The 17,622-nt window shown below is 40.6% G+C and overlaps 2 protein-coding genes across 3 annotated transcripts in view; both read right to left on the bottom strand.

Annotated features, from left to right (window-relative positions):
* Positions 1 to 1,725, bottom strand: CER1 (cerberus 1, DAN family BMP antagonist). The gene is made up of 2 exons (XM_027670652.1): positions 1,156 to 1,725; positions 1 to 294 (listed from the first exon to the last, which is right to left on the bottom strand). Exons 1-2 carry the CDS (start codon positions 1,678 to 1,680, stop codon positions 1 to 3), a joined length of 819 nt encoding a protein of 272 aa, XP_027526453.1. The 5' UTR covers positions 1,681 to 1,725.
* Positions 1,726 to 10,957: 9,232 nt separating this feature from the next.
* The window catches only part of FREM1 (FRAS1 related extracellular matrix 1), a 66,129-nt gene continuing 59,464 nt past the window's right edge, over positions 10,958 to 17,622 (bottom strand). The window contains exons 36-37 of one of the 2 annotated variants that reach the window (XM_027670651.1): positions 13,566 to 13,651; positions 10,958 to 12,315 (exon numbers count right to left, since the gene is read on the bottom strand). In XM_027670651.1, coding sequence (XP_027526452.1) covers positions 12,116 to 12,315; positions 13,566 to 13,651 — 286 coding nt within the window. In that variant the 3' untranslated portion in view covers positions 10,958 to 12,115. Of the gene's footprint in view, positions 12,316 to 13,565; positions 13,657 to 17,622 lie in introns of both variants that reach the window. The other variant, XR_003532124.1, reaches the window with a different exon arrangement.

The raw sequence follows: 17,622 nt of genomic DNA, 5'->3' as shown, positions 1-17,622 counted from the left end.
TTAATTGTGCTCATGTACATTTGCATGTAAGTTTGACAGTTGAGATCCAATCACAGCATCTTTAATCTTCCGAGTCTCACATTTACACTCTTCTACAATCATGATTTCTTTGACCACTGGGACAGAACCAGTGCAGTTGAGATTCAGGCGCTTCATGGAGAACTTGCTGGGCAAGCAATGAGAACAAAAGGTATAAAGATGATCTTCTGGACCAGGAACATGAAAGGAACTACATTTTCCAAAACACAGATTATTCTGTACTGTCACCTTCTCACAGCTGTTATGAGTAACACCCTGAAACAGAAAGCAATTTCAGGTTTCTGGTAAGAAATGGCCCACAGACTTTGCTAGAAGATATGAACAGAAAACCCCAACAACAACAAAACAACCCTCAAGAGAACAACACTGCATTTTTTTTGTTCTCAGAAAAAATGGTACAGGTTTCTAGGCCACATCTATATTTAAATATGTCTGTGTGAAATAAATTTAGTTCTGGATATGAAAAAACGTAGTCCTTGACAGACTGTGACTACAAATACACTGAGAATAGATGTTGACTTACAAGGAATGCAGGACTTCTGTCTATGCTATTTACTTGTCTTGATATTACTGTATGACAGAAGGGCTCCATCCGTGCATGGGAAAATTTACCAGTTCTCCAGCATTCTTAGCACAGAATCAGATTTAAGCATCAGTCTTCTAATTATTACAGCAGAAAAGAATCCTTGCTTAGCTTTAAGAAAACAACCAGCTTCTCCTTATAACAGTTGTCCTGGGACTCTGTAAATATGCACGTGTGACTGTGTGTATATACACATACATACATATAAATATATATATATATGTATCATAATTCAGATATACAAACTGTTGAGGTGTATATTAATTGAATGGATAATTACTCCCCAATGCCCTACTTGCTTAGGCTATGTCAGAACATCTTTGCATAAAAAGAATAAATAGCTCTATGAAAATCAAGTGTGCAGCTTTCCAGTGCTGCAATTTAGTAGTTTGCCTTATCAAACTGAAGTTTTTTCAACAGTGTTTTTCAGCGCTCATCATGAAGCCGTGTGACTTAGCCACTGAAATAACCCATGTATCTTTAGTTGCTGATTACAAAAGGCATGTTTGTTGATTTCAGACACCTGTTCTTACCTGGGCAAAAGGCAGGGTTCTGCAGTTTTCTTGATGCATTTCATTGGTCTTGATTGGCAGGACAACCTCTTCAGATGCTGAATTTTTCTTTAAGATGAAGTGGTCCCAAAATTTCTTGGCGTCTTTTCTGTAGGGAGACTCAGACTCCCTCTTGCTGGAATAATGGGGTGGAGAGAAGTTTTCCACAGGAGAGATCTCTCTGGGTGCTGCCCAGGTTCTCAGGCCTTGGTCTGCATAAAGTTCTGCATTGGGAAGGATGAATCGTGACATTTTTTTCTCCTCTTTCTTCTCACTTTCAGATGCTGTCTGTGGAATTGCTACAAAAAAGCTTGGTACTCCCAGCTTGTCCTCAACAGCTACTGGGTTCTCACCTACCAGCTCATGAAAACTCTGACTTCTAAGATTTTTGTCCGGATAGAAAAAGTGCTGAAATGGCTTTCTGCTTTTCCTTTGCTGTGAATTTCCCTGTGGCTCTGTGGATCCAAGACATGAGAGCACTAACAGCTGAAGGAGAAGCACTGACATGATCCTGGAAAGTGCAACCCTGTTGACCTGCTGCTATTGCAGTGAATGTAGTGTGCTAGCTTTATACAAGAGCCTGGTGTCAGCTTATGGCTGCTGTCTGTGTGCAGAGGAGGGGAGGGCTCAGGGGAGACCCTGGTGTGTCTAATTGCATTCATTTACTGTAGATTACAATTATGATAGGGGAGTTTGTGCTAATGAAACTCTGCTCTTAATGTGGATTATGTGTATTAGAAGTTCCTATCTAAAATCTAGTAACCCAGGATGTTGTGGGGGACAGAAGGAGTCAGCAGGAGGAAATGTTTGGATAAGCTGTCTAGTTTAGGCCTAGGAATTAAGGAAACATTTGAGTTTGTGTATTAGAATGTTCAATGTCTTCATTGTTTATTTTGCCTTTCATTCCATAGAGCCAGAGACTGTCAAAATAGGGAGTGTTATTTCATTACAGTAGGAAAAGGTAAGCGATTAAAGTTTTCTAAAAAAGGAAGCTGGATTTTGAGATTTCAAATCAGACCAGATTTTCAAAAATTAAGTCTGACTTTGGTCTTTCAGGTTTGGGATATGACCACTGCCAGCTGACCAAACTGGTGCTCAGACACTCAGAAGAATCTGGCAGGGAGCACTAGCCCTTCCTTCACCTTCCTCACAGTAGGTTTGCAGCTGCTGGAATGCAGACATGTCACTAGCACAAAGTAAAAGGTCTCAGGGTGAAGAAACTCTGCTTCCAAGATTCTGAAAGATTAACTGACAGTGCCACATCCTGTACATGCACCAAAGCCACTACAGGCATCCTATGAAGCTGGTAAACAAAATGAGCATTTAAACAAAGCATGTTAGAACAGACATATTTTATGATTCTAGCCATCAATGTCTCAATAGAAATACCTAAAGACTACTAGATCGTAAAATGGAGGCATCTTTTGCAAAATTACCATGCTATGCAATATGCAAAAAAAAATAAAAGTCTGCTAGATCATCATATAGAGAATAGTTTTGTGAGAAGGAAAACTTCTTTTCAGTAAACACTGCAAACATTGATCCTAATATGAAAATATGAAAAAGGAATTCTGCTTCAGATAATTTGCCATTTACGTACTCTAATCTCTCTACACATGCCTGTTTCTACTAGAGTCTAGGAATAGATTCTTAAGTTTGTATTATTCTTGAATATGTAGGTAGCGTGTACTAGATGTATGAAGTTATTTGACTTTTAATTTCCAGGGAATTAATTTATTGCCTGATAATTGAAGTAAAGTGATTGCCTAGTAATGCCCTTGTCAGGCACTGACTTAAGACTTCAGCACAAAGTTAGTGGAGGTCTAGAGCTTTTCCATACTGCAAAATTCACTTGAGTTAAAATTTGTTCTCATCTCGTGATCCATCCTGAGAGAGAAGTGCATGTAGCTCCATCAAGAATGGGTTTCACACACCAGCACTAGAATGTATTTGCGCCTTCACCTCAGTGGGATGATTTCATTAAAGGAAGCACAGCCATCAAACACAAGCTTTATTGCTCTGTACTTTCTGCCAAAAGCAATTTAAACTGCCACTGGTTTGGTGCCTTCCTTAAGTCTCAAGTTTGCCCTGGGAGGGCAGATTCTCCCACAATTATCGGAGTGAAATAATAGAAATTACTGATATCTGCAATAAGATCAGCTGTGAGGCGCGCACACTAGAAGCCCTTGCATCATATTTACACAAGTGTGTGCAGCATTAGGGTGGAGCAACAATGAGTCAAGAGGATTAATTTGATGGTAGATAAGTAAGTAGAATTCTCACATCATATCTGTATTGGCCAACAATTTGAACTAAAGCAGTTGACTCTTGTAAATAAAATACCCTTTTTCTGATGCATGTTGGTAACAGTCATTCAAAATTATTCAGAAAAGATAGGAACATTAAATTTTGAGTTTTTCTTCTTTTTTCCTCTTTATTTTAGTTGCTGAAGAGGCACAAGACTGGGCTGATACTCAGACCTATGTATTATGTTGTATTATATTGACACAGATTATTTGAGACATTTGCCAGTGCCTTTCAAAATTAGGCAACATATAAATTTGAAGCAACGTATATATTTGCAGAACATCTAAGGATGTCTCTGTCAATGTAGATAAAAATTAAGTAACTGGAATAATTGGGCTGCCTAGACTATGTAAACTAAACTGGACTGGGTTATTGATGCAGTGCAAATGATAACAAGGAATATATAAAAATCTTAGCATTGACATATATGTATAGATGTTGATGTTATATTTGCAGTACAATGGCACTGAAGAAAAACTGTCCAAGATAAGAATCCATTTCCATTATATACTCTTCTGTCATGTAACATTACAGCAAGAAGAAAGGCCTGCCTTTGAGGGCTTCAGATGTAAAGGCAAAAAATATTATTTACAGAAGTGTAGGGAAGAAGACTGAAGCAAATCAGTGTCAGCAAGTAACTTCACAAGCTGGTCCACAACCCAAAGGCTGATAAAAGATCCCTCTTCACTTCTAGGTCAAGCCAGTTCTAGTTCATGGGTTTTCTTGGATGATTTTACCTAAGATCTGCTGCCAGAGCAGCATGCCAGCTCTGGTTCTGCCAGGCAAGTCTAACACTGTTCCTTCATGCCTACAATAGTATGCTATGGCTGCTTTCCAGGAGACAAAGTTGGTAAAAAAGGGGATCTGGCACATCTGGGCACACTTTGTTCTATATTTAAATACTGCCTAAATGTGTTTCAGGGTTATCTGCCTGTGTTACTGTGCACAGGTAGTAGATCTCTTCTTAGCTTCTCAGCTCTGGCAGGAACCTGCCTGCTTTATGGGAAGGCATCCCAGCTCAGACAGTGAGCTCAGAGGGTAATTCTGAAATTAAAAATAGTAAGCATTTGCAAGTCTCTTTGTGGTGACATCAACTACATAGACCAATAATTGACTACAGGGATTGGACTGGGCACATAATCATTATGTTCCAAATACAACTAATCTCAGATTTCTACAAAAAACAATGCCATCTCTTTTCTAAAAACTTGTTTTCCTGCCTAATTACCCTTTCATACAAGCATAGCATATGTTTTCGCTGTATTTTGGTTGTTAAATCTTGTGGCTAAATGCAGCAGTGTCTTTCAAGCAGGCTTTGATTTGCCTTCATAGTAGCAATTTATGCAGGACACTGTTTTCACTAGAAATAGTCACTGTGAATGTTTGCCCATCCTTTTAAAACTGTCAGGTCTATAGATGACAAGTGCTATGCAAATGCAAACTGGTATTATTCATTTGTTTCAGAGCCAGAGTTTATTCAGTCATTATGGACATAAACTGAGTAATTAGCTATGCTGCCAGTTGATGCCTAAAAATAATTCTTGAGTAGTGCTTGAATTACTTGCCTTCTGTTGAGCTAAATAGTCTCATCATACCATGGTTGATGATTAAATTCTTAAAATGGATTTTATAGATTACAGTCCAATTCAATATCTTATCATTTGACAAAACACATCCTATATAGGCAAACTTTGTATCCAGATATATCTTTTACAGTTTCCATATGAAGACCTCAGAACTAAAGAATTAGCACTATGCAGTCTATTTTCCAATTATTGTATTTATCAAAGAAGGCCATCTGTGGTCTTTGTTTTACAGAGTTTCAGGGAAACAGATCACATACAGGCCTCGTGGGAAATTTGTAATTACGAAACTGAAAGGCTTTTTACAAGGTATGAAATGAAAGAACAGACAATAGGTCTGTTTAGTTTTGTACCTTCAACCTTAGATACTCTACATCATGAATTCCCCCTTTGCTATTGTTTCAAGTCCTCTGTTGCACTTCTTTCTTCACTCATTTAAATCTTCCTGTTCACATTTCTCTGTTCTTTTCTGTGTGCTGTGGCAACAGAACTGAGAACAGTATTGTTTCGTACTGCAGGCAAAATGCAGGTGCTCACACTTGAAAATGTTCATTCATGTCTTGAGCAGGGCTAGGATGAGTGTCCTTTCATGTGTATTGGCCCATGCTCTTGTGTCTGTAGCTACACACAGATGATGCAATTGAAGGTTCTCTCTCTATTATAATTGTCAGACTGGTAAGTTTTAAACAGGTGTCCACCATCTGAAGCATCCCCTGAATGGTACTGGCACATATATACTGCCTAACTGAGAGTGTATCCAATTTCAGGATCATTGAATCATAGAGTCATAGAATCGACCGGGTTGGAAAAGACCTCCAAGATCATCAAGTCCAACCCTTGATCCAACACCACTATGGTTACTAGACCATGGCACTAAGTGCCGCATCCAGTCTCCTCTTAAAAATCTCCAGGGACAGTGAATCCACCACCTCCCTGGACAGCCCATTCCAATGTCTGATTACTTTCTCTGTAAAAAATTTTTTCCTAATATCCAACCTAAACCTCCCCTGGCACAGCTTAAGACCATGCCCTCTTGTCCTACTACTGGTTACCTGGGAGAAGAGCCCAACCCCCACCTGGCTACAACCTCCTTTCAGGGAGTTGTAGAGAGTGATGAGGTCTCCCCTGAGCCTCCTCTTCTCCAGGCTAAACAACCCCATTTCCCTCAGCCTCTCCTCATAGGACTTGTGCTTGAGTGCCTTCACCAGCCTCGTTGCTCTTCTCTGGACCTGCTCCAGCATCTCAATATCCTTCTTGAAATGAGGGGCCCAGAACTGGACACAGCACTCGAGGTGTGGCCTCATCAGTGCTGAGTACAGGGGAAGAATCACTTCCCTGGACCTGTTGGCCACACTGTTCCTGATCCAGACCAGGATGCCATTGGCCTTCTTGGCCACCTGGGCACACTGCTGGCTCATGTTCAGCTTCCTTTCAATCCAAACTCTCAGGTCCCTTTCTGCCTGGCTACTCTTCAGCCATTCTGTGCCCAGCCTGTAGGGCTGCAGGGGGTTGTTGTGGCCAAAGTGCAGGACTCGGCACTTGGCCTTTTTGAACCTCATCCCATTGGAATCAGCCCAACTCTTCAGTCTGTCCAGGTCCCTTTGAAGAGCCCTCCTGCCTTCCAGCAGATCAACACTTCACCCCAGCTTGGTGTCATCTGCAAATTTGCTGATGGTGGACTCAATCCCCTCATCCAGATCATCAATAAAGATATTAAACAGGACTGGGCCCAACACTGATCCCTGGGGAACACCACTAGTGACCGGCTGCCAACTGGATGCAACCCCGTTAACCACCACTCTCTGGGCCCGGCCCTCCAGCCAGTTCCTAACCCAGCACAGAGTGCCCCTGTCCAAGACATGGGCTGCCAGCTTTTCCAGGAGTATGCCATGGGAGACGGTGTCAAAGGCTTTGCTGAAGTCCAGATAGACACATCCACAGCCTTCCCCTCATCCACCACGCGGCTTACCTGATCATAAAAGGAGATCAGGTTTGTCAGGCAGGACCTACCCCTCCTAAACCCATGCTGGCTGGGTCTGATCCCTTGTCCATCCTGTAGGTTGTTGTCCTGTAGGTGTTGTGTGATTGAACTTAGGATGATCTGCTCCATAACCTTGCCAGGCCCTGAGGTCAGACCAATGGGCCTGTAGTTTCCCAGGTCCTCCTTGCAACCCTTTTTGCAGATTGGCATGGCATTCACCAACTTCAAATCATCTGGACCTCCCCAGGGAGCCAGGACTGTTGGTAGATGATGGAGAGCGGCTTGGCGAGCTCTTCCGCCAGCTCCCTCATCACCCTAAGATGGATCCCATCTGGTCCCATAGACTTGTGAGGATCCAAGTGGCTCAGCAGGTTGCTAACTGTTTCCTCCTGGATTACAGGGCGGCTACTTGGCTTCCTGTCTCTGTCTACCAGCTCCAGAGGCCAGCTGTCCTGAGGACAACCTGTCTTACTGTTGAAAACTGAGGCAAAGAAGGTGTGAAGTACCTCAGCCTTTTTCTCATCTTTGGTGACTATGTTCCCCCCATGTCCAACAAAGAATGGAGGTTTTTCTTGCCCCTCCTTTTGCTATTGATGTATTTGTAGAAGCACTTCTTGTTATCCCTAACAGAAGTTGCTAGATTGAGTTCAAATTGTGCCTTTGTCTCTCTCATTTTCTTTCTACATGACCTAACTATATTCCTAGACTCTTTATGAGTTCTTCAGAACCAGCCTGAGGAGCTCTGTTGGGTATGTGCTTCATTGCTTCAGGTTGCTAAGCTGTGGGACAGGGGAGAAGGAGTCTGGGCAAAGACACATCTTTTTAGATTGTTGTGAACAATTTGAGAGAGAGAGATGATTCACTGAAGAGTTTGACAACACAAACAAAATGTTCGTGACATAATCCAAGGAAGAAGATGTAGATAAGATTTAATTAAAGTAAAAATGTATTTATACATATTTGAAAATGTCATCTGTACGAATAAAATTATATTCTTTTACTCACTGTGCTTATAACCAGTACTTCAGATACCAGATTCCCATTCACAGAATCACAGAATCATTAGGATTGGAAGGGACCTCTGGAGATCACCCAGCTGCCAAGGCAGGGTCACCTAGAGCAGGTTACACAGGAACACGTCCAGGTTAGTTTTGAATACTCCAGAGAGGGAAACCATGACCTCCCTGTTCCAGTGCTCTGCCACCTACAAAGCAGAGAAATTCTTCCTCACATTGAGGGGGAACTTATGTTCTAGTTTATAGCCGCTGCTTCTTGTCTGTTGCTGGGCGCCGTTGAAAAGAGTCTGGCACCATCCTCTTGACACCTAGCTTTCAGATCTTTGTGTGTATTGTTGAAATCCCCTCTAAGTCTTCTCTTCTCTAGACTAGACAGGCCCAGCTCCCTCAGTTTCTCCTCATAAGAGAAGTTAACTCATGGTAAAAATGTGATTATAATATTAATTCAAGAACAGGCCCAAGCAGAAGAAGAAACAGATTTCAGAAACTGCATAAACAGCAGGTATATTATGCTTAACTCTCAGTGCATTTCTACTATGCTAAACACTATAGATTTATCACTAGAGTAAAAGGTTTTGAGATGATGAAATGAAGTACATATTCACTAAAGTATATTTTGGTTTTTTATTAGAATACATAACAAAGTTAAACATAACAATATATATAGCATTCTGAATACAAGAATTACAGTAGCACCAGTCTTGTGATGTAAATAATGTAGAATCACAGTATTCACTGAATCTTACGCATAATTCTCTCCAAGTTATTTTTATAATTTGAGTGAATAAAGACTTGAAAACATTCAGTGACTTTCCATGTGTATAAAAAAACTTTTCTGATATTTTTCAGACTAAAAACTTGATACTGTAAAGTTAATAGCAACACAAATATTTTAGAATATTTTGGTTTGGAAGAAGTGTTCCTGTGACCGGTTGCCTAGCCATTTTTTCATAACCATTGTCTTTGAGTCAACTACTTTTCTACCAAATTTGTTTGAAATTGGTCAACATATTTAAAAGATATTTGACAGGGAGTGAAGGTGGTTAAAAGTGACAAGCACACAAAGAACTCACATTGCCTGTCACTCTATAGAAATCTAGGCTAACTACTGGGTTCTTTTCACTGAGCTGTTGCATCTTGGTTCTATTGCTCATAAAAGGTATATGGATAGTTCTGGTGAAATAAATCCTTTGTTTATCCAGAAAGTGTGACATCCATAGGCAAACACCAGAATTTGCATGCTCCTTATTCTTACTTTCAGCCTTTTGAAATTCCCCTGCTGATGCTGGTCCTCTAAATACTGATTTTTACCTGAGTTTACTCAGTCTAATTCAAAAGTATTGAAGACTGGAAAAATCCCCAAAGCTCCTCAGGATTTTAGGCTCATCCTTTACTAAACTTCTTAGACGCAATAATTTCCTATGTCAACAGGAAAAAAACCTTATTTTTGCTTTCCCTGATTGGAGTGCTGTATTCATTGAACTCCAGTATTCTAATAATAAAAATAAAAGTTGTAAAAATCTCTGAAAAAATACTTCTTTTTTAAGGACAGAAAATTTAAAATTTATTAATAAACATTTGGAACAATTGATTATGTTGAAAAACAATACAGCAGCCTTTCAGAGCAGAAATAAACTTGCACTGCAACATAAGAATTTTTGTTTCATTAGTGTATTGTATTAGGTATAATTAGAACAGTAGCACATACAGTTTGCACACCTAACATTCTGTTGTGTAGTGAAATCTTCATACTCTGCAATCATTTTATGGCAGCTCAAATGAAATACAGAAAAGGGAAAATTTCCCCTCTTCTCACAAAGACAAACCTGAGGTCACTGTTGTCTCAGATGGCATGAGTCATTTATTAGTTACTGATCAAGTAACAAGCACCTTTTTCAAATTCCCTCTCCATTGATATAATTCATTTATTAAATAATTCAGAGAGGTATTTGAATAATCTCCATAGGCTTTATAAAGATAGCACCAATAAACTCTACAGCTTTTATTAAAAGAGGGTCATAAAGAAATAAAAGTTTATGCTTGTGTCTCTCTTAGTCAGTTTTCCCTGGAATTCCAAAACACACCACTGAGAGATCCCAAGAGTGCTTTTTTAGATGCTAATTTTTTTCTGTAACGAAAACTATCAGAAATAAAATCAGGTCTGGATAAGTACTCAGGAGTACCTGGTTTGGAGACAATTAGCCTGTATATGTTGATTTAGAAAACTCCTTAAACAAAAGAGTTAATGTCTAGAAAAAGTGTCTAGAAGCTTGTCATAAATATTATCATTATTAAAAAAAAAGGAAAAAATAGAGAGAAATCCTGGAAATATTTTTGTCTGTATCTGTTGATAGCAACAATAAGGGTGAGGAAGCTCTGTCCGCAGTTCTTTTTTTCTCTGATTTTGTAATGCACTCATGTTTATAGGCAGCAGCCCTTTCAGAAAGGTTCTTTCCTATATACAAAGACTGTCCAGCTACTCACATGCTTATTGATTTAACTTGTCACAGGCAAGGAGGGAGGATGAGTAACCAATGCACACCAGAGGCAAGGAGGAGGGATATATAACCCCTGAAACAGTGTCCCTCAGCCCAGAGAGGAGACGTGATTCCGTTGCATCTGTCCCTTGCAGGACTGAGAAATTGCTGTGAGGAACCTTAGAAGGAGGTTTTGCACCTTTGGGGCAAAATTTATCCAGAGGCTTGCTGAATAGATGATTAAGGGGAGGATCAACTGGTGGCAGCTGGCAGACAGATGGGGGGGATGAGAGTTCATAGGTACAGGGCAAATTTACCCCACTCAGTACCAGACCAACTGTCACTCACTGGGCAAAGAGAGGGTTTGAGGGGAGGTTTAATTTTATATTTTTTGGGAAACTTGTGCCTGGTTTTTTTTTAAATGTTAAGGCCTGCAGTAAGAAGGTCCTAAAGCAAGCTTTTGACAGGTCAAATATAAATTTATTATAATGTTATACTGCAACTGCATATATCTAAAATAATAACTTGTGGCCAGCTGTTTTTTTCCTATTAACTGCTGATTTTAAACTCTTTCTCAGAAATAAATCTGGATTTTTAAATATTATTTTAAAAACCTCAAATCCCTAATAAGGACTTAGATTAATACTTTTCAAAAGCTGTAGCTGCTTTAGTACAAAATATGTCTCATGATTACATTGGTTTATACACACATATAAATCCTATTGATGTTCATGTATCACTGAATATCCCAAGATAATATTCTAGGATTAAGCTTCAATATTTTTTTAATTAATCATCTTTTGATATAACATTAGATGTAGAGATGTCCCATTATTTAATTACACTAAAAATTACACCAGTATCCTGCAATTCAAAAAAACAATTAAAAATTTTGGTTAGGAATATGAAACAATATGCAACTCTGTATGAACAGATCCATAGGGATCCAAAGCTGGCCTTGGGAGGTAGAAAAAAAAAAAGCTTTGCTCCTGTTGTACTCTGTCACTAAATCCAGCCATTGGTACTTTTGTAAGACACTGCACTAGGTCATCAACCAAAGAAGCCCTGTGTACTTACATGATGTCACTCCCCTCATCACCCAAGAGGACCTGGTTCTAGCCAAAAGTCTGCCCCCATTTTTACCCCCAGCAGTCTTCCTCTTTTTGTGACTGCAGTGTAAAACTGCAGTATTTATTGCAAAGAAATTAAAGCAACAGCCAATTCACAATCCCTCCTTAAGAGCAAAGCAAATCAACTGATTTGCTACTTTTTTTTTTTTAAAAAGTACTTTTACACAGAAGTGCAATGAAAGCTTTGAGGCCAAGCTCTTTGGTGTAAAAATATGTACGAGTAAGTGATACATCAATGTCTTTGGGGAGAACTCAAAACTTAACCTAGACTTAAACTTTGCAACGGACCTCTGTACTTTGGTTAGAGGCCAGTGCATCTGCATCTCTGGCAGCATATAAAACCTTGCTGATAATCAGGACAGTTTTCTAACTGCACCCCCATGTCTGCAGATGACACACTGAAACAGTATGAATATCCATTTATGCTTTCACAGGCATCCTGCATTCCTTACAACTTTCTTGAACATATATAGCTGTTCGGTCTGACATTCTTGCAGTCAGTTGCTTGCCATTTTCCTCGCTTCTGCACAAATACACAATTTCTTCCTCTCACTGGAAAGCGATTGGAGCCTCTTCTCCAGTTTATGTAGGTTACAGGTTCTCCTCCATTCCACTCCCAATGTCCAGCATTGACTTGGTCATTCAAGCCTGTGTGAAATCAGTAAGACCAAATCAGTGATGTTTATTGTCTCTGGAGCCCGATGCCAAGAGAAGTATGTTGTTCTATATCTTTATCGAAAAATGCATACAATTTAGTGCTGAGAAAAACCCATCTGATGGAACAGAAATAAAACACAATTTAGTATTTAATTAGGCCACTTGAATCACAATTAGTGCCATCTGAATAAGAAAAATATACTTTTCCACATTAGTGCCTATCTAAAATGTTTTTCCTCTTTCCATCTATCACATGTCTATGCCTTCACAAGTTTCTGTTCTGATACTTGAGATAGCAAGGAGAATATTATATTCTAGTCTGGGCAGCCTCAGATGCCTTCAGATTTCTTCTGAATGTAAAATCCTGCAGATGTTTTTAGACCTTGTTTACACTGTTTAGATTAACAGTTGTAAAATTAGGTTGTGTTAATTAGTACAACATAAAACATATCTTTTCACTTAGCCTCTGAGTTACTAAGAGGGTAAGGTGGGTGGCATATTTTTATGTAAGACTTGTCTTCTTAAGAGTGACCAAGATCAGAAAATTGACATAACAATCTTGTAGTCTTTATTCTTGTCAGCAGAATTTATTTCTCTCGGGTTAACAGAATCATGAGACCATTAAACATGATCCCAAACTAACAGTATTTTTTAAAGTTAATTTAGTATAGCTAGTAAATTCATCTCAGAAAATTACTTAGAGCTGACAATTGCAGATCAGAATTGAAAAATAAGAACCAAATTGAGGACAGTAAAGCAAAAACAAGACTTATCTGAATTCTTTCCATTTCTCACTTTAGCTGATCATCTAATTAATTCATGAGAATTCTGACACAAGATGGCATCATTAATTTAGCAGGAACATACATAATTGTTTAAAGTTAAAACTAACAAATAAAAAAAGCTAAATTAAAGATAAATAAAATAACAGTCAAAAGAACGGTGAGATAGACAAAAGTGTAGGAGCTGTTTTCATCAGCTTATGTTAAAATGGGAAAGGTTTCAAGCAAAAACTATCCAGCAATGGGCAACATGAAACTCTTCTTTTTGATAAAGACTTTTAAAATTAGTGAGGTAAATTATGCTTTTGGCTTATGCTTTGCTCTGAAGTAATAAAAGCAGCAGAAAGTTGAGTACAATGCAATGTTTGAAAACTGGGCTGGAACTGCTGTGGAAGTTCCTGCTTTTCAAGCTGCACAGGAATTTAATGCTCAGAGAGGACAGGCAGTGGATGTACTTGCCTATCCAAAAGGGCATCCTCCCACCGAAGTCCCACAGCCACTGCATGTGTTGTTCATTAGCCACACTTGCTAGACTCCCCAGGTATCTAGGCTCAAGAAGAGAGGACAGAGTAATTAGCATTCCACGGAGTGACAGACAGGTCAACTTACCAACAAGGGGCACTGATTCTAGTATAAAGCATATAAATAACTTGTCACAGGAAAAAAAAACCATGACTTACTGAAATGAAAGAATAATTACATGAAGATAAAGTCTTAAAATTGTGGATTACTTGAAGAGGAACCAAAGTCCTAATCTCATTTTTCTAACAGAAAAATTAAATCAGCTGAGCAACTGAAAAAAATATATACAGAAAATACGTGCCTCGTATTCACAAACTGTGTTTTAAACCATAAGCACAATTATTGATACCACATTTTCCGTAAAATAATAAACTTCCTTCACAAAAATCCAAGCCACTGAAAGAAAAGCCAGCTTCACTCATTTGGTAGTAGAGCAGACTGTATCTTTTTAAAATCAGGTTCTGAAAAGACTGAAGCTTTGAGTAACACATTTAAGTGGTGGTGTGGTTCTGAGAAATAATCTTAGAATGCCCTGAGTTGGAAGGGACCCACAAGGATCATTGCAGTCTAACTCCTGGCCCTGCACAGGACAGCTCCAAGAATCTCACCATGTGCCTGAGAGCATTGTCCAAACACTTCTTGAACTCTGTCAGGCTTAGTACTGTGACCACTTTCATGGGGAGCCTGTTCCAGCACCCAATCACCCTCTGGGGGAAAGAACCTTCCCCTAATATCTATTCTAAATCTTTCCTGTCACAGTTACACATGCACCCTCTAAAATCATTCAGACTGTCACATCATGCCCCGCATTTCTCTCTTCTCCACCTATCCCACTGTCTTTCTTCTTTTGTATTTTCATCCTTTTCAATTTTGCCTTTCAGCTGAGGCATTCTGTTTTTCCATTATTTTGTGAACCTGCACTCAGTAAATGCAGGTTTACCGTGGGTTTCCCAAGTTGCTCTTCACAAGAAGTTTCATATCTGAAAAGTCTCTGAGTAGCAGTGCATTCTTCAGAGGGTTGTCTACAATGACTACACATTTAGTTCACAATGGAGAGCAGCTGTGGTGTGTATAAAGCAGACTATTTCTGAATTAAGTCAATGCATAAGTTCTGCTCTGCATTTGTACCTAAAGAATGCCATATACAAAGGAGTATTTGCAAACCCTAACCACTGAGTGGCCTTGCCACTGACAAGTCTTCCCACTGGTACCAAACATGCAAGCACCTGCAGGCTGCTCTTAAGCCATTTAGAGACCAATCTAAATCCTGAAGTATTATGACAAATGGCATTCAAATTTGTCAGACACTGTCAGCCATCAGTGGCTTCATTTTCCTATTTATTCGTCTTTCTGTCTGCACTGATATCATGTCACCTTTTTACACGTCATGCCTGCTGTTGCCATCCCTCTGATCCTGAGCCTCTGATGCTGTCATATGTGTCCAATATTTCTGACTGCCACTCAATGTAACAATGATGCCAACCCTTTCAGCCTCTCATAACATCCTGGGTGATGCTTGATAGGGCCAAAGCAAACAACACTGCTCATCAAAACATGTTTTAATGTTTTTTTTCTACGAAAACCCTTTCGTAGAAGCAGAAAAAGCCAACGGCTTTAGGAGGTTTTGCTATTTTCAGTACTTTTGCCAGAAAACAGAGACAAAAGATCTCTATTGCTCCAAATGAAGTAAAGACTGTCTTAAGAGCTGGAACAACAACCAGGCCTCAAGAATTACAGGACAGACGTGAGTCCACTATGGAGACCATGAACAGATCTTGGGGTGCCAGCCCACCATCAAGCCTGCTGCCCAGTTAGAGACCCATGCCTGGAGCTCCATTCCTGTTACTGCCCTCTACCTCTTCTGAGAGTACTGATCCCATGGATTCCATATGATGTCACACAAGACAGGAAAGCAGCAAAAATTTACATCAGGAGGAGTTCAGAGTAGTAGTCCACAAATATTCTGCACAGTCCCTACTGCACAAATGGGCCATTCCTTAATCTGGGCCCAGAGGGGAACAGTACAAAACAAATTCATTGTAATGCTGATGGAGGATGCTCCTGCTGCAAAGGCCTCCTCCATTATCACTGCAAGTCAACCAAAACAGGAGGAGGTGAAGTCGCTCTCTGCTCTACTTTGCATGGTGGATCTGCCAAGGCCTGCAGGACAGCTGGGTGTCCTCACCCTCACCTGCCCTCACCTGTGGAATCACGGCTGCCCTAGACAAGTAATATAGGTCCAGTCAGGGGCCCTCTAACTTCAGGGACCACCAGAAAACAAAGTATAAAGGATGTCTCAAACAAACCAAGTTGATACAGATGATACAAAACTGGGAGGTGCTTTTGGCTCCCTCGAAGGCAGGAAGGCCTTGCAGAGAGACCTCAACAAATCAGAGGGCTGGGCAATCACCAGCTGAATGAAGTACAACAAGGGGAAGTGCCGGATTCTGCGCCTGGGATGTTTGGACAGACTGGGGAATGAGATGCTGGAAAGCAGTGCCACGGAAAGGGACCTGGGGATCCTGGTCAAAGGCAAGTTGAATCTGAGTCAGCAGTGCCCTGGCAGCCGGGAGGGCCAACCGTGTCGTGGGGGGCATCAGGCAAAGCATCACCAGCCAGGTGAGGGAGGGGATTGTCCCGCTCTGCTCTGCACTGGGGCAGCCTCACCTTGAATGTTGTGTCCAGTTTGGGGCACTGCAATATAAGAAAGATATTAAGCTCTTAGAGAGCATCCAAAGGAGGACAGTGAAGACAGTGAAAGGCCTTGAAGGGAAGCCATATGAGCAGCAGCTGAGGTCAGTTGGTCTTTTCAGCCTGGAGAAGAGGAGACTGAGGGGAGACCTCACTGCAGTCTACAACTTCCTTGTGAGGGGAAGAGGAGGGGCAGGCACTGATCTCTTCTCTGTGTTGACCAGAACCCAAGGGAATGGCCTGAAGTTGTGTCAGGGGAGGTTCAGGTTGGGTATTAGGAAAAGGTTCTTCCCCTACAGGGTGTTTGAGCACTGGAACAGACTCCCCAGGGCAGTGGTCACAGCACTAAGTCTCACAGAGTTCAAAAAGCTTTTGGACAACACTCTAAGGCACATGGTGTGAGTCTTGGGGATGGTCCTGTGCAGGGCTAAGGATTGGACTCGATGATGCTTGTGGGTCCCTTCCAACTCAGCATACTCTGTAATTCTGTGTACACTTTCCTCACATAGAGGTGTGGCGGGATGGCTCAGAAACATTGCTCATGTCTTTTCAAAGGGGTTAGCAACTGCCTGGTAGGGTTCGAGATTGTGCACCCGGTTATTGTACAGGTTCCCAAAACTGCACCCAGTGAAGCTCTCAGCAGGACTTCAACTGTGTCTCTCATCACAGTGAAATTTTGTGCATGGCATTTGTGCCTGTATGTCCCAAGGGTGACATACTTCCACCCTTCTGGGCCCATCTACCAGGCACTGAATCTCCAGTGAGCTGACATAAGCTCTTGGAAAGTTTTGTGCTCCAACTTCTTCTGCAGACAAGAAGTCCAGGACAGCAGTTTCAGTTAATTCAGGGTGTTTTCCCAGGCTAACTGCTTCAGCAGGAGGATACCATTTCCCCTCACAGTGACTGTGGTGGCACTGACCAAATTTGGGGCTAAGGAGAGGTTTGGGCAGCAGTTTCTGTGGTATCACTACTAGCTGACCAAGAACAAAAATAAAGCAATTTATCTGGCTTCTGTTTAAGGACACTCAAAACCCAGGAACTAAGTAAGTTACTTCAGGTAAGCATACTTACTCCTGTTGTTTCATTGTCTTAGAAAATGTGAAAACAAAAAGTACCATTCTGTGTCAGTAACTGCTGTGTCATTTATGACATACAGGGGTGGTCTGAGAAATAAGTTTCAGACTTTTACTTCAATCCACATACCAGAGAGAGACTTCAGCACTGTGAAAGGAAAGCTCTGCAATAATTATAACATTATCTAATCTTTTCTCTATAGGAGTGCTTTCTAAATACAGCCTGAGAA

The sequence above is a fragment of the Neopelma chrysocephalum genome, unplaced genomic scaffold, assembly GCF_003984885.1.
Source record: "Neopelma chrysocephalum unplaced genomic scaffold, ASM398488v2 Primary Assembly neopelma1_96921, whole genome shotgun sequence".
Taxonomy (NCBI): Eukaryota; Metazoa; Chordata; class Aves; order Passeriformes; family Pipridae; genus Neopelma; species Neopelma chrysocephalum.
The sequence above is the reverse complement of the archived record's forward strand: the minus strand, read 5'-3'. Positions and strand labels throughout refer to the sequence as shown.

What these genes read in the sequence shown, in the direction of transcription:
- CER1 (XM_027670652.1), bottom strand. Translation starts at nt 1,680, where the DNA reads ATGTCAGTGCTTCTCCTTCAGCTGTTAGTGCTCTCATGTCTTGGATCC. An exon ending in GAACCCTGCCTTTTGCCCAG is followed by an intron (nt 295 to 1,155) that starts GTAAGAACAGGT and finishes TTTCTGTTTCAG; the next exon opens with GGTGTTACTCATAACAGCTG.